Source organism: Hypanus sabinus, chromosome 6, assembly GCF_030144855.1.
Source record: "Hypanus sabinus isolate sHypSab1 chromosome 6, sHypSab1.hap1, whole genome shotgun sequence".
Lineage (NCBI taxonomy): Eukaryota > Metazoa > Chordata > Chondrichthyes > Myliobatiformes > Dasyatidae > Hypanus > Hypanus sabinus.
The window spans coordinates 96873436-96888971 of NC_082711.1; the positions used below are offsets into that span (position 1 = coordinate 96873436).

The window sequence follows — 15536 nt, forward strand, 5'->3', positions numbered from 1 at the left end:
CAACCAAGCAAACCAATCCAAGTATGGGCAGGGGTCCCAACTCAATCACAATTTGAAGTGACCTACAAACTCCTGCTTTACTTTCAGGCCAGTGGTAAGAGCCAACTTTTTTTCCCATGCACTCATGCCACTCAGACACCTATTAACTTCCTCAGCGATTTTTGGATGGCTTGGTCATTTACATGCATTCACCAGGACGGTTCGATCTGTAGGCAGAATAGTCAATAGATCTCCCAGGTCGATTCCAAAACTTTCCTGGTAGCTTTAATACTAAAAGACTCTCAGCCAACTCACGAAGGTTGGCAATCCTACCAAAAACATAACTGACAATAAAAGGAAAACATAGTTATACAACAGCATGATGCCTGCTTGCACTTAATAACATTCACATAGTATTTAAATAAACAGATTGTAAGATGATACATCATATTCTCAACTCTTGCACATGGTGAAATGCACACTGAAACTTGCAAGGTTAAAGAAATTGTACAATTAAATTTATGGTGAATGTGCGTTTGCTGTAAATTAAATTCTGGGGATCTAGCATCTTGGCAAGAAATTACAAATGGCTGAATCCTGGGCCCAGATTGCTGTATTCATCAACAGTAAATGTTGCTGGTGGATTTCAGATCAGAAACCATGAATAATGCATATCATCATCTATTTTCAAGAGCTCATCAAAATAAAAGCAAGTGAAAGCATGTTCAGTGTCATTCTCTTACCAATTCACTATCCTTTCACACTGGAGGACTCAGTCAGAATTAGCTTTAATGTCACCAGCATGCATCATGAAATTTGTTGTCTTTGCAGCAGCAAGACAATGTAACACATGATAGTAGAGAAAAAAACTGAATTACATTAAGTATTAAATAGTTAAATTAAATAAAGAATGCAAAAATAGAAATTAAAATGTACTGAGTTCTATATCCATTCAGACATTTGATGGCAGAGGGGAAGAAGCTGTTCCTAAATGACTGAGTGTGTGCCTTCAGCCTTCCATACCACCTTCCTGATGGTAGCAATGGGAACAAGGCATGCCCTGGGTAATGGGAGTCCTTAATGATGGACGCCATTTTCTGAGGCACTGTTCCTTGGCGATGTCCTGGAGACTATGGGGGCCAGTGCCCATGATGGAATTGTCAAAGCTTACAACTCTTTGCAGTGTATTTTGATCCTGTGCTGCAGCACCCCAACCCCACTCCCCCCCATACCAAATGGTGAATGCTTTCCACAGTACATCTGTGTAGAAATTAGTGTGCGATTTTGGTGCCATACCAAATCTCCTCAAACACACAATGAAACATAATCACTGTCAGACATATTTTTGCACGCATTTGCACTCTGACCAAATGCATTCCAACTTCCATCTTGCTCAACAAAAACAGTGGTATATTATTTGAAATCTGTCTTCATAATGCTGCAGGCATTCCTCAGATCAACATCCTTGACATTTCCAAGTCTTCAGAGAGTACACTCTGAGTGTGTAGGTAGTGGGATTGGGTAGCTAATTGAATTGGTCACATGCCCACATATCATCTGGCAATTACAACACTTTGTTGATGTTGGAGTCACTTTATTGACATGGTTATTTTGACATGGTCACGCTACCAAATAAAGAATTTCATTAGGAATGATACTGATCTGCGATGTCAGTATTTAACAGGCTTGCTTACAAAGCCCTTGAGGGTAAATGTTTCACCTCAACTATTACACTTGCTGTGTCTGTCAGAATAATTCTGCCCTGTATTTCTTGACTACCTTTATACGACTTCTGGATCAGTGATCACAGATACCAATATCCATCAATCTCTCGATCAGGCAGTGTTTTTTCTTGGTCAAAATGACTAGCCTTTTGTTTTCTTTTGCTGATATATAATGCTAAGGGCAAATAATTCTCTGAAAAGTTCAATTTTTTTTTTAAAAAAAGGTCAATAATTTCCACCATAATGGCAAAAGATTTTTTAAAAAGGTCTGCAAAGTAATCACAACCAAAACAAATACCACTAAATAAACGATGAGATATCCTTTCCATGCCTCAAGTCACATTTACATTAACACAATTGGGAATAACAGGACAACTTATCTGACACCAGATTTGATGGAAAGATGCCGACATTCATTTCCCCAAATCCACACTGTGCTGCTGGTATGTCAGACAGCCCAGGGACAGAGGATACTTACGAAGTGGCAGCCCTGCGGTATAATACCACACACGACAAAGATTAGACAAAGATCGTCTCCACCAGTCCATGCAGGCAGCTTGAACGTCGAATTAATTTGTGAATTCAAACCTGCTACATACATCTGCTGTAATTAGGATAGGATGTAAACAATGATTGGCAGCGGACAGGGCAGTGGCTCAGAAGGGGAGGGGGGGAGAAGAGGAGTGCAGTAGTGACAGGGAATTCCACAGTTAGAGGAGCAGACAGGAGATTCTGTGAGCATGAGAGAGACATCCAGATGCCGCCCAGTTGCCAGTGTCACATATGCCATGGGGAAGGGTGACTATCCTGAGTTCATGGTACATATTGGTATCAACAGCATATGCAGGAAAAGGGATGATATTCTGAATAGGGCTGATAGGGAACTAGGTAGAAAGCTGAGAAGCAGGACATCCAGGGTAGTAATTTCTGGATTGCAGTCTGTACCACGTGCCAGTGAGGGTAAGAATAGGATAATTTGACAGATGACTGTGTGACTAAGGAATTGGTATGGGGGGGTGGGTCAGGGTTTCAGAATTATGGATCTTTGGGATCTCATCTGGGGAAGGTATGACCTGTACAAATAGGGCAGTTTACACCGGAACCCAAATGGGACCAATATTCTCCTGGACAGGTTTACTAGAGCTATTGGGGAGGGTTTAATCTATTTTTGGAAGGGGGAAGAGAACTGGAGTGAAAAGGCAGAAGACGGGGCAGTTAGTTGTATACAATGACCCAAAGTGTAGCAAGACTGTGAGGAAGGATAGGTAGACGATAGAACATAGAAATCTACAGCACATTACAGGCCCTTCAGCCCACAATGTTGTGTCGACCATGTAACCTACTCTAGAAACTGCCTAGAATTTGCATAGCACATAGCCCTCTATTTTTCTAAGCTCCATGTACGTATCTAAGAGTCTCTTAAAAGACCCTATTTATCCACTTCCACCACCGTTGCCGGCAGTGCATTGCAAGCACCCACCAGTCTCTGAAAAATTTACCCCTGATATCCTTTCGGTATCTACTTCCAAGCACCTTAAAACTATGCCTCCTCATGTTATCTATTTCAGCGTTGGGAAAAAGCCTCTAGCTATCCATATGATCAATGCCCCTCGGTTGCTCCAAGGAGAAAAGGCTAAGTTCATTCAACCTATTCTGATAAGGTACACCCTCCAATCCAGGCAATATTCTTATAAATCTCTGCTGCATTCTCTCTATGGTATCCACATCCTTCCTGTAGTGAGGTGACCAAAACTGAACACAGTACTCCAAGTGGGGTCTGACCAAGGTCTTATAGAGCTATAACATTACCTCAAGGCTCTTGAACTCATTCTCACAGCTGCTGAATGCCGGCACACCATACTCCTTCTTAACAACACTGTCAACCTGCACAGCAGCTGAGTGTCCTATCAACACGGACCCAAAGATCTCTTAGATCCTCCACACTGCCAAGAGTCTTACCATTAATATTATGTCCTGTCTTCCAATTTGACGTACCAAAATGAACCACTTCACACATATCTGGGTTGAAGTCCATCTGCCATTTCTCTGCCCAGTTCTACATCATATCAATGTCCCACTGTAACCTCTGACAACCCTCCAAACTATCCACAACACCCACAACCTTTGTGTCATCAACAGACTTACTAACCCACCCTTCTACTTCATCATCCAGGACAATTACAAAAATCACAAAGAGGAGGGGTCCCAGAACAGATCCCTATGGACGACCACTGGTCACCGTCCTCCATGCAGAAGACAAACCATCTACAACTTACCTTTGCTTCTGTGGGCAAGCAATTCTGGATCCACAAAGCATGGTCTCCTTGGATCCCATGCCTCCTTTATTTCTGAAGGAGCTTGACATGGGGAACCTTATCAAATGCCTTACTGAAATCAATATACACTACATATATTGCTTTAACTTCATCAATGTGTTTTGTTGCACCCTCAAAGAATTAAATCAGGCTCGTAAGGCACAACCTACGCTTGACAAAGCCATGCTGACTATTCCTAATCAGATTATGTCTCTCCAAGTGCTCATAAATCCTGCCTCTAAGGATATTCTCCAATAACTTGCCTACCACTGAAGTTAGACTCACTAGTCTATAATTTCCTGGGTTATTTCTACTCCCTTTCTTGAACAAGGAAACATTTGCAACCCCTCAATCCTTCAGTCCTTCTCCCATCCCTAGTCATGATGCAAAGACCAAAGATCATGCAAGAGGTTTAGCAATCTCCTCCCTCGCTTCCCATTGCAGCCTGGGATATATCTCATCTGGTTTCAGTGACTTATCTAAACTTAATGCTTTTCAAAAGCTCCAGCACATCCTCTTTCTTAATGTTTATATGCTCAAGCATTAGTCTGCTGTAAGTCATCCCCACATTTGCCAAGGTCTTTTTCCTTGGTAAATACTGAAGCAAAGTATTCATTAATTATCTCTGCTACCTCCTCCGACTTCATGCACACATTTTTACTGTTGCACCTGATTGGTCCTATTCTCACACAGCTCATCCTCCTGCTCTTCACATACTTGTAGAATGCCTTGGGTTTTCCTTAAATCCTGCTCACCAAGGCCTTCTCATGACTCCATCTGGTTCTCCTAATTCCATTCTTAAACTCCTTCCTAGCAACCTGGTAATTTTCCAGAGCCCTAACAGTACCTAGTTTCTTGAACATTTTGTAAGTATTTTTTTTCTTCTTAACTAGATTTTCTACATCCTTTGTACACTATGGTTCTTTTACACTACCATCCTTTCCCTGCATCAATGGAACAAACCTATTCAGAACTTCGTGTCAATTTGCTACTTTTCTGCTGTGTATTTCCCTGAAAACATCTGCTCCCAATTCATGCTCCTGTTCCTGCCTAATAGCATCATATTTCCCCCTATCCCAATTAAATGTTTTCCCAAAATCCTGCTCCTATCCCTCTCCAACGCTATCGTGAAGGAGATAGAATTGCGATCACTAACTGCAAAATGCTCTCCCACTGAGAGACCTGACACCCGACCAGGTTCATTTCCCAATACCAGATTAAGTACAGCCTCTCCTCTTGTAGGCTTATCTACATACTGTGTCAGGACACCTTCCTGAGCACACCTAACAAACTCCACCCTCATCTAAACCCTTTGCTCCAGGGGAATTAAAATCTCCCATCACAACAACCCTGTTATTACACCTTTCCAGAATCTGTCTCCCTATCTGCTCCTTGATGTCCCTGTTACTACTGAGTGGTCTATACAAAACACTCAGTAGAATTATTGACCCCTTCATATTTCTAACTTCCAGCCATAGAGACTCAGACAATCCCTCCATGACTTCCTCCTTTTCTGCAGCCATGACACGATCTCTGATCAGCACTGTAAGTAACCATTCCAACCCCTGAGCTATCCAGGTGTCTGTAATGCCCACAACATCATAGCTCCAAGTATTGATCCACACTAAGCTTATCCGTTTTGTTCATGATGCTTCTTGCATTAAAATAAACACATCTCAAAACATCGCTCTGAGCGTATCCCTTCTCTATCACCTACCTATCCTCCCTCTCACACTGTCTCCAAGCTTTCTCTATTTGTGAGCCAACAACCCCTTCCTCTGTCTCTTCAGTTCAGCTCCCCAACAGCCCTAACAAACCTCCCTGCCAAGATATTGGTCCCTCTGTGATTCAAGTGCAATCCATCCTTTTTGTACAGGTGACGCCTGTCCTAAAAGATGTCCCAATGATCCAGAAATCCAGATCGCTGCTCCAATCCCTCATCCATGCATTTATCCTCCTCCTCCGTTTCTATACTGTCACGCGGCATAGGCCTTGGAGGTTCTGCTTCTCAACTGTCTTCCTAACTCCCCGTAGTCTGTTTTCAGGACCTCCTCCCTTTTCCTACCTATGTCGTTGGCACCAATATGTATCACGACCTCTGGCTATTCACCTTCCCACTTCAGGATATCATGGATGTGATCAGAAACATCCCAGACCCTGGCACCTGGGAGGCAAACTTCCCTTTGTGTTTTTCCTGCATCCACAGCATTGTCTGTCCGAACTCCGAACTATAGAGTCCCCTGTTACTGCTGCCTTTCCCTACCCTTCTGAGCCACAGGGCCGGACTCTGTGCCAGAGGCGTGGCACTGTTGCTTCCCACAGGTAGACCATCCCTCCCAACAGTACTCAAACAGAAGTCCACAGAAATGTAGTAACTGATAAAAATTACTACAGACGTACTGTACCTTCCAGCTTATAAAAATGCTTTCATGTTTCCTACATACCATTTCAGCTTGGAAATAATGCTATGAACGTAATGTCACATTAAAAATCTTACACCTTCTTAACTCACAGCATTGGTGGAACGTCATCACAGGAAGAGCCACAGTGCATCAAGATCTCATTCCACCTTCCACACGGTGCATAAAATGTACATTGCCTGCTGCACCATCACCAAAATTACCAAAAATTCGTTAGTTTAATCTACCTTTAGCTGACAAACAGAAAACTTAGTATCTTTTCTATTATTCTAAGCACATTCCAGAAAAGGGAGCCAAATGGTGATAATTTACAGTACTTACTCTGGAAGCTTTGAGATAATTCCTGCACTGATGGACGTTAGTGCATCATTCACCCTAAATACCATCTGACCCTTCCGAAACCAGGTAATTGTTAGCTCTATGACCATCAGTCCAACAAAGTAGGGTATCGCCTACAAAATATAACACATTGCTTTATTAATTCATTTTTACATTTGGACAAAATGTAAATAAAATGCTTAAAGGACAATTCATAGAAATGTGACAATAATATTTCACTCAAAATGTAAGCAGATTGATGGTTTCAGGCTAGTGACGATACAGGTTATTTAACAGAGATGGTTGTTTAAAGAAGACAATAGCAAATATAATTCCTGCAATTAATAATAGTGCAGTTCATTTTATAAATCGAGAATCACAATGACAAGCATACCAAGTACAGGAACCATTAAGAGATTGGACTTGAGAGTAAATGTAAACCATATGTCTAATCTGAGTTTTAATAGAGGAAGAATGAGGAAAGTAAAATGGCTTCATAAAACAACACATTGAATATTGCATTCAATTCTGGTCACCCATTATGGGAAGGATACGGAAATGGTGCAGATGAGGTATACCAGGATGCTGCCTGGTTTAGGCAGCATACGCTATTAAAAGTTGGATAAATTTGGGTTGTTTTCTTTGGAGCCTGAGAGGCTGAGCAGGCAACAGAATTTTATAAGATTATGAAGCAAAGACAAACAGTTGGTACATTTTTCCATGATCAAAATGTCTAATACTGGACAGAGTGCATTTAAGGTGAGAAAGAGCAAGTTCAAAGGAGATGTGCCGGGAAGGCTTTTTCCAGAGAGGGCTGGGTACTCAGAATGCACTGCCAGGAATGCCAGTGGTAGTGATGTCAAGTATGACAGAGCTGTTTAAAAGCTTCTCAGAAATGTACATGAATATGCAGAGAATGGATGGATATGGACATTGTATCAGCAGAAGGGATTAGTTCAGTTAGCCATTTAAGTACTAGTTTAATTTGTTTGACACAACCTCATAGGCCAAAGGGCATGTTCCTTGCTATTCTGCTCTACATTCTTTGTTCCAGGTACTCCCCCACATTCTATACCAATTTACACAAGTTCAGTTTTACATGAAAATAACCCAATTTGCAATTCTTTTGCAGATCAACAGGCTTCAGTTGGTCAGAGTCGACCATTGATGTTGCTTCTCAGCTGTTGAGGTTGATATGAAAGCCAGTACACAAGCCAGGGCAGTACAATATGGAGAGCAAACTGTTGCCCATGCAGCAGACTCACTCTCTCTACACAGCTGATGAATACAAAGGAACAGCGGACTACATTTTGGCACAAGTGAGGTCAAAGGAATTGCCAGTCAGTGTTGAACTCAATGAGCAGCTGCCTTAGGGACTCCAGCTCTGAATTTTCCTTGTGGATTATTCCACAACTTTCCCCACAGGTGGATAGACAGACAGATAGATACTGTATTGATCCCAAAGGAAGTTCATGTCACAGTAGTATTACATGAACTCAGATAAAATATTAGAAGAGAAGAAAGAAAAAAAAAGTCACCTCAAACAGTCTAACAGGAGGGGTCATCACTTCCCCAGCTGTAGGTTAACTCATTATAGAGCCTAATGGCTGAGGGTAAGAATGACCTCACATAGTGCTCCTTGGAGCAGTGCAGTTGTCTTAGTCCATCACTAAATGTGCTTTTTCATTCAGCCAAGGTACCACAAAGAGCATGAGAAACATTGTCCAGAATTGCCAGGATTTTCCGTAGGGTCCTATGTTCTACCTCAGCATCCGGTGTGTCCAGTTTGACTCCTATAGACTCCTATTACAGAACCAGACTTTCTAATCAGTTTATTGAGCCTGTTAGCATCACCCGTGATGACGCCATTACTCCAGCAAACCACTGCATAGAAGCAAGTTCTGGCGATAACTGACTGGTAGATCATATGAAGGAGAGGCCAGTAACCAGCATTTGCCCCTTTTCCTGTCAGTAGAAACAGTTTCACTGGGCTTAGTAGCCAAACCATATGTGAAGGCCAGGAAATGAACTTGGTTGATAGAGCCTATTTGTGACACACACCATTGGGAGCACTTAATAAGTAGTGGGAGTTTACCATCACTACCTCCCAACTGTCCCCGGCTATGACAACCTTAAAGAACCAGCTACATATACTTAAACAGGAGCAGGAGTGGAACATGCAGCTACCTTTAGAGCTGCAATCTGTTATGGTTACCATATGTCAGTAAGCTGAAATAATTTAACTTTTGCAATCATGCACAAAGGTAGTAGGAGGCACCATGCTTGATACAGAGACAAGACACTACAAATGATGAACATCATTCAAGAAAATAGTATCAACTTTGATTAAGTGTGCTCTGGTTTAGCTCTGTCCACTCCAAACAGCACATTGCAGAACAATGATCTGATTAAAGAACATGGAAAAAAACTCCAATCTGACTATGAAGCAAAAATCCCAGGAGCATCCAAATCAGCAGATGCCAAATAACCTCATGTTGATCAGGAAGACAAAGTCTTCATGAAGGCAAAAACCCAATGAAGAAACAGAGGAAATTTTTGTTTTTAAAATCTGATTAAAACTGAAGTTTCAAAGCTCTGCCCCATCCTCTTCTCCTGCTATAGACCATCAAGGAAGTGTGAGACGATGTGCTCGGGATTAAAATATCTGAGCCTTAACCAAGTCCTGACATTTGGCTCCTGAATGTGAAGTGTCAGTGAGACATTTCTACACATCCAGCTGAAGTGAAAACAGAAAGGTGAGTGAAAGACACAAGTAGCAACTCCCAGAATGACTGGACATGGGTTGAGGGAGAATTATAGTGCTGGAGCTCAGCTGGAATTCTCTTATGATGTGATGGGAGAGGTGGGTGGGTGGGATGCTCATTAGAATTTTCATATTAGTTTCTTACTTAAGGTGCCTCTGACAATACAGCACTCCCTTTTGCTGCAATGTGTTCAAGTTTTTGGAGTGGCCCTCATTTAAAAGCTTTAGCAAAAGCTTTAGAGGCTTCAATAGAAGTCAAGGTTCTGCCCATTAAAGTGAATCAGGGTGCCCCAGGAGAGGGATTTCAAGATTATGCACCTTGATGCCAACTCCCTGCTAAGGGGTTTCTAAGCCTCATCAGCTGGTTCTTGGGTGTGGAGGATAAACAAGGTCATTGCATCCAGACTAGCTGGCCAATATTATACATTCAGATATTGCCAAATCATGTCAGTTTGCTGGCTCTTCTGTGCTGTAGACTCTTACCCAGTAGAAACCACAATATGTCTATCCAAACTAACTTCAGAGGATCACTAATGCCAACAGAAAAGTGAGTTGTTCACTCCAACAGTTTGGACCAGACTCAAATTCAGGTTTCGGATGTGAAAGCCAGCATACTAATCTATTATGTCTTTAGAGGCCTCCAGGGAGCATCGTACAGTGGTAAGCGTGGTGAAACAGAATTGATAATGTTAGCTTTAGGCTTTCTATGCACGTGCTTTTGATGAGTGCAGTTCACAGATAAGCTGTGACTGATTTTGAATACTTCCCATTATTTTCCATGGCAAGATTTAATTTTAGAATTCATACTGAGGCTGTTATTGTGTCTTCACAATGCGTAATGGAGACTGGCTGCAGATTCCTCAAACTACATTTTCATTCATCCATAAACTCATTCCAGAATATGTCTATTTCAAAACATGGCAGAACCAAATCAATTTCTTCTTAACTTAAAGTCTCATCCAAGAGTTTGTCCATACATGTAACATCCACACCTCAGTGCATTTAACTATCTGCCTAGATTGTGTTGAAGTCTCCAAACTGGGGTTCCAACCACACTCTTCCAAAAGAAATAAATTGTTATCATTGATCCTGTGTAAATATTGTTCTTCAGAAAACACAATCTAATCGCTAACTCAATTTAAATGTTCCATTGTACTAATAAAATGAATGAATAAAAGGAGTAAGGGTGGCTGTCTATCAAGCTATGGAAAAGGACTCCAAGAACATCTCTTGGCAGTAGAGAGACCCAACCAAAGGCAATGTTGAAGCATTTTCAATCATCTTAAGCACAGTCCAAATAGATTATCCATTTTTTGGCTTCCTCCTGAAATTCCACCATCATATAAGCCAGTCTTCAGCCAAATTTGAGTCAGTTAATGTAATATAAATTGTTGTGAACACTGGACACAGGAAAGGGTATGGGATCGGAAATATCCCAGCCATGATACTGCACTAAAGGTCTAGCATCTCCAGCCAAGCTGAACTAATATAGTTACACCAATCATTTACATTCAGCAGTGACATCACCCCTACAACGTGGGAAAATGCTCCGGCTGTAATGAAGTTTAGAGCTGAGTAGTCCTGGGAAAAAAATGGTTGTTAGGAATACAGGGGTGTTGCAACTGTTCTGAACAACATAATTGGAGAAAGTAACCAACATCTGTCATTGGATAGCCATTAGAAGATTAAACCACAAAGCATTTGTGCATTGATTAGATTCCTGGCATTTTTTTAAGATAATGGAGTGAATAATTAAGTAAAGTAAAACGGTTTCCTTAATGGTTATTAGTTCACTTGACACTTGCTTTCCATCAGGAAGTCTGACAAGTGGGTGGCTCCTGAACAGCCCCATCCTCTTCTAGCAACAACAAAATGTTAATTGGTGTGCAATTATCAGTTGCATACTCATAAATGTTCACAAGAAGCAGATGAACTTTGTCCAGCTAATTTCCACCTCAACCATATCTACTCTTAATCATCAGAAAAGTGATTGAATATGACATCAATTTTGCCACCAAATAACCTACTTACTCCAATGTAGATTTTGGCAGAATCACTCAGTTTGTGTTAAAACCTTGATTCAAACACAAACTAGAGATTTAAACATTAGGGATGAGGCAAGAGTGCCATCCTTTAACAACAATACAGTATTTGACGGAGCACAGCATCAGGAAGCCCTTGTACAATGGATCAATGGGCATCAAGGGGAATACAACCCAACAGCTGAAACCATATCTGGTACAAAGGAAAGTGATTGTGGTTATAGAACCTAAATCATCCCATTAGGATTTCACTGAGGGAGTTCTTCAGGAGAGTCCAAAGTCCAAATACCTTCTGTACTAATGTCCTTCCTTTCATCACAAGCTCAGAAATGCTCATAGTTGCCAATTATCACATAATATTCAGATGCAATTGCAACTGCTTCCAAAATGAACCCGTTGCATGACTGCTTGTAGAAAGATCTAGACAACATTCGTGCATAATCTGGACAGCAACGAACAGTATTCACATCATACAAGTGCCAGGCAGTGAGCAAGTTCAACAAAAGAGGGTCAAACCAGTAACATTATCCATATCATCACTACACCACTGGATCCTCCTGCATCAGTGACCTATCCTTCAAGTGGACCAGCCATACAAATATTATGGATGCAGAATGAAGTCCAAGGACGGATATCCCAAAGATTTAAACGAGGTACGAGTGACTTCCTTTAACCCCTAGAATGAACCACTCGTAGCTATTTCCAAAATGACTCAGCTAGTTCTGGTTACTATTTTTAGTTACTACTATTCAGCTATTTTTGAACTGGGGCAGCTTGTAATAAACACTGAGCTGAACTGTACTGAAATGTGCCTTTTGTGTTTTATATTGTGTTTTTCTCTCCTTTTTTGTTGCCATTTGTGTGATGGGGGGGGGGGTAGTTTGATGTTTGACGTTGAACAGGTTGGGTCCACAGACTTTCTGTGTTCAGTAAACCAACTTTCCTGCCCTCATTCCCTCAATGAAGAATTTCCTCAATGGATGAAGCTCAACTGAACACACTTTAGATCAAACACCTTTGATCATCCAAAGTATTCAACTTTGCCTTGAGCTTCATCCCATCGTTATAGCTAGAAGGAATCAAATTGCAGAAGTAGAACACACAGCTATTACTACATAGCACATTTAAAATTATAGATTGGGAGTAAATTAGTAAGCAGTAATCTGTAACCTACTTAGTTAGCTGCACTGAAGTTAGATAGCTGTGTCAAGTGTCTGCAACTTGAAGTGAAATATAGGAAATTTAATCAACAATAGTAATTATTCTTTTAAAATTTGCCATAGAGGCAAATTATTTCTGGTATTAGTCATGAATTGCTTCTGTGAGCCAATAGTGTAGTGAAGTTTGCACATAGTGGTCACTTTATTCGGCACACCTGTATACCGAATAATATTAATACAAATATCTAATCAGCCAATTACATGGCAGCAACTATATACATAAAAGCACGTAGACATGGTCAAGAAGATCAGCTGTTGTTCAGACTAAACATCAGAATGGTGAAGAAATGTGATCTAAGTGACTCTGGCTGTGGAAATGCTGGTGCCAGATAGAGTGGTTTGATTATCTCAGAAATTGTTGACCTCCTGTGATCTTCATGCACGAGTCTTTAAAGTTTATGGAGGATGGTGTGAAAAACAAAAACATCTAATGAATGACACTTCTGTGGACAAAAACAACTTCTTAATGAGAGAGATCAGAGGGGACATGAAGGCAACATATAACCATATAACCATATAACAATCACAGCACGGAAACAGGCCATCTTGGCCCTCCTAGTCCATGCCAAACCCTTAATCTCACCTTGTCCCACCTACCCGCACTCAGCCCATAACCCTCCACTCCTTTCCTGTCCATATACCTATCCAATTTTACCTTAAATGACACAACTGAACTGGCCTCTACTACTTCTACAGGAAGCTCATTCCACACAGCTATCACTCTTTGAGTAAAGAAATACCCCCTCGTGTTTCCCTTAAACTTCTGCCCCCTAACTCTCAAATCATGTCCTCTCGTTTGAATCTCCCCTACTCTCAATGGAAACAGCCTGTTCACGTCAACTCTATCTCTCTCAAAATTTTAAATACCTCGATCAAATCCCCCCTCAACCTTCTACGCTCCAATGAATAGAGACCTAACTTGTTCAACCTTTCTCTGTAACTTAATTGCTGAAACCCAGGTAACATCCTAGTAAATCGTCTCTGCACTCTCTCTAACAGTACCTCAAACAACCATGTATTGCAACAATATGCAAAAGAATAGCTCTGAATGCACAACATTTTGAACCTTGAAGAGGATGGGCTTCAGCAGAAGTACAGTACAGTTGATGGGCCACAAAACATACCCTCAGAGGCCACTTTATTATTAGGTATAGGAGGTACCTAATAATGTAGATGCTGAATGCATAATTAGAAGTTATTAAGTATTCAACAGATCCAGTCTAGATTTGTTATTTATTTTGTTCAGCTTCTGAATATTCTTTACAATGTTAAGTTTTTTTACATATTGTGCATTGCAAATTAATAATTCCAACAAGATTTACATCATTTACAACCATCAGCAACAAAACAATTTTGCTTTTCTTTATTTATTCTTATAAGCCATAACTGAAAACCATAATATACGAGTATAATTAGGCCATTCAGCCCATCAAGTTCACACCACTGTTCAATCATGGATGATTTTTTAAAAAGCCATTCTTCCACTTTATCCCCAGAACTCGACTTGCTTAGCAATCAAGAGCCTATCAATCTCAGCCTTAGATAAACTCAATAACTTAGCCAGCACAGCTCTCTGTGGCAATGAATTCCACAGCCTCACCACCATCTGGCTGATAAAATCCCTCCTCATCTCAGATTTAAAGGGCCACTGCTTTATTTTGAGTCTGTGCCCTCCAGATCTCAGAATCTTCTAATAATGGAAACATCTTCTCCATATCCTCTCTATCCAGGCCTTTTCAATGAAATAACCCTCATTCATCCAAACTTGAGTAAAAACCGAGACATCAAACCCTCCTCATATGTTAAACAACCAATATGTTAAGGCCTTTCATCACCAGGAGAGAATATGAGGTTATAGTGTCACTGCATTGCTATATTCTGCATTGTTTTCTTTTTACTACCTCACTGATTACAAATGGCATGAACTGTCCGGATCCTACACAAAGCTTTTCAGTGTAATTTGTTATGTGTGAAGAGGTGAGGGAGAGAGGCAAGCGCTAGGTGAAACCTGGCGGGGAGGGTGACAATGCATTGACTAGAGCCAAATGAGGGAAGGGAATAAGTAGAATTGGGGAACTCCAGCTAGTGGGTGATCGGCAGACAGAGAAAAAAGGGGTTATCCCAGCCAACCTTTGCCTTGAACTCACTGCTGCTGTCACCCAGTTTTATACCATTCCACTACCTGGTTCCAACTGCCTATCATCAGCACAGTCAGATGAATGGATCTCCTATACACTCACCCAACTGGCTCAACTTACTAGCTTCCTTACTTATCACACTCGAGCATTTGCAGCCTCGTCTCTGCTTATTACCTACCTTACCATCTCTACCTCCACTCTCCTCTCCCGCCCCACCTAATTCCATCTGCCTCACATCACCCTCCTTATATATTACCACCTAGTGCCTACCAGCACCTACCTTCCCCTTCCCCTCTTTATACTGGTTCTATTTCCCTTCTGACCTCTCAGTCCTAATGCAGTGCCTTGACCCAAAATATCAGCTGTCACTTTGCCTTCAACAATGCCGCCTGACCTGCTGAGTTCCTCCAGCAGTTTGTTTTGCAAGTAATAAATTCTATCTGATTATAAAGTAAACAACTTTTGAACTAGCTTTTAGTCTTGAATTCAAGTTCAAAGTAATTTCCCGATGGTAGCATTACATTAAATGGGACATGGGTCAATATTTCAGGTCAATATACATTGTAGAAAATATGCCCTTTGGCAATACCAAAATTAAATCAAACTGTGACGACTC

General features: G+C 41.1%; 1 protein-coding gene across 2 annotated transcripts in view; it reads right to left on the reverse strand.

Annotated features, from left to right (window-relative positions):
- Window positions 1-15536, reverse strand: part of agmo (alkylglycerol monooxygenase) — a 342658-nt gene that overhangs the window by 314657 nt on the left and 12465 nt on the right. For both annotated transcript variants that reach the window (XM_059971351.1, XM_059971352.1), the window contains exon 2: window positions 6760-6890. In XM_059971351.1, coding sequence (XP_059827334.1) covers window positions 6760-6890 — 131 coding nt within the window. The remainder of the gene's footprint in view (window positions 1-6759; window positions 6891-15536) is intronic.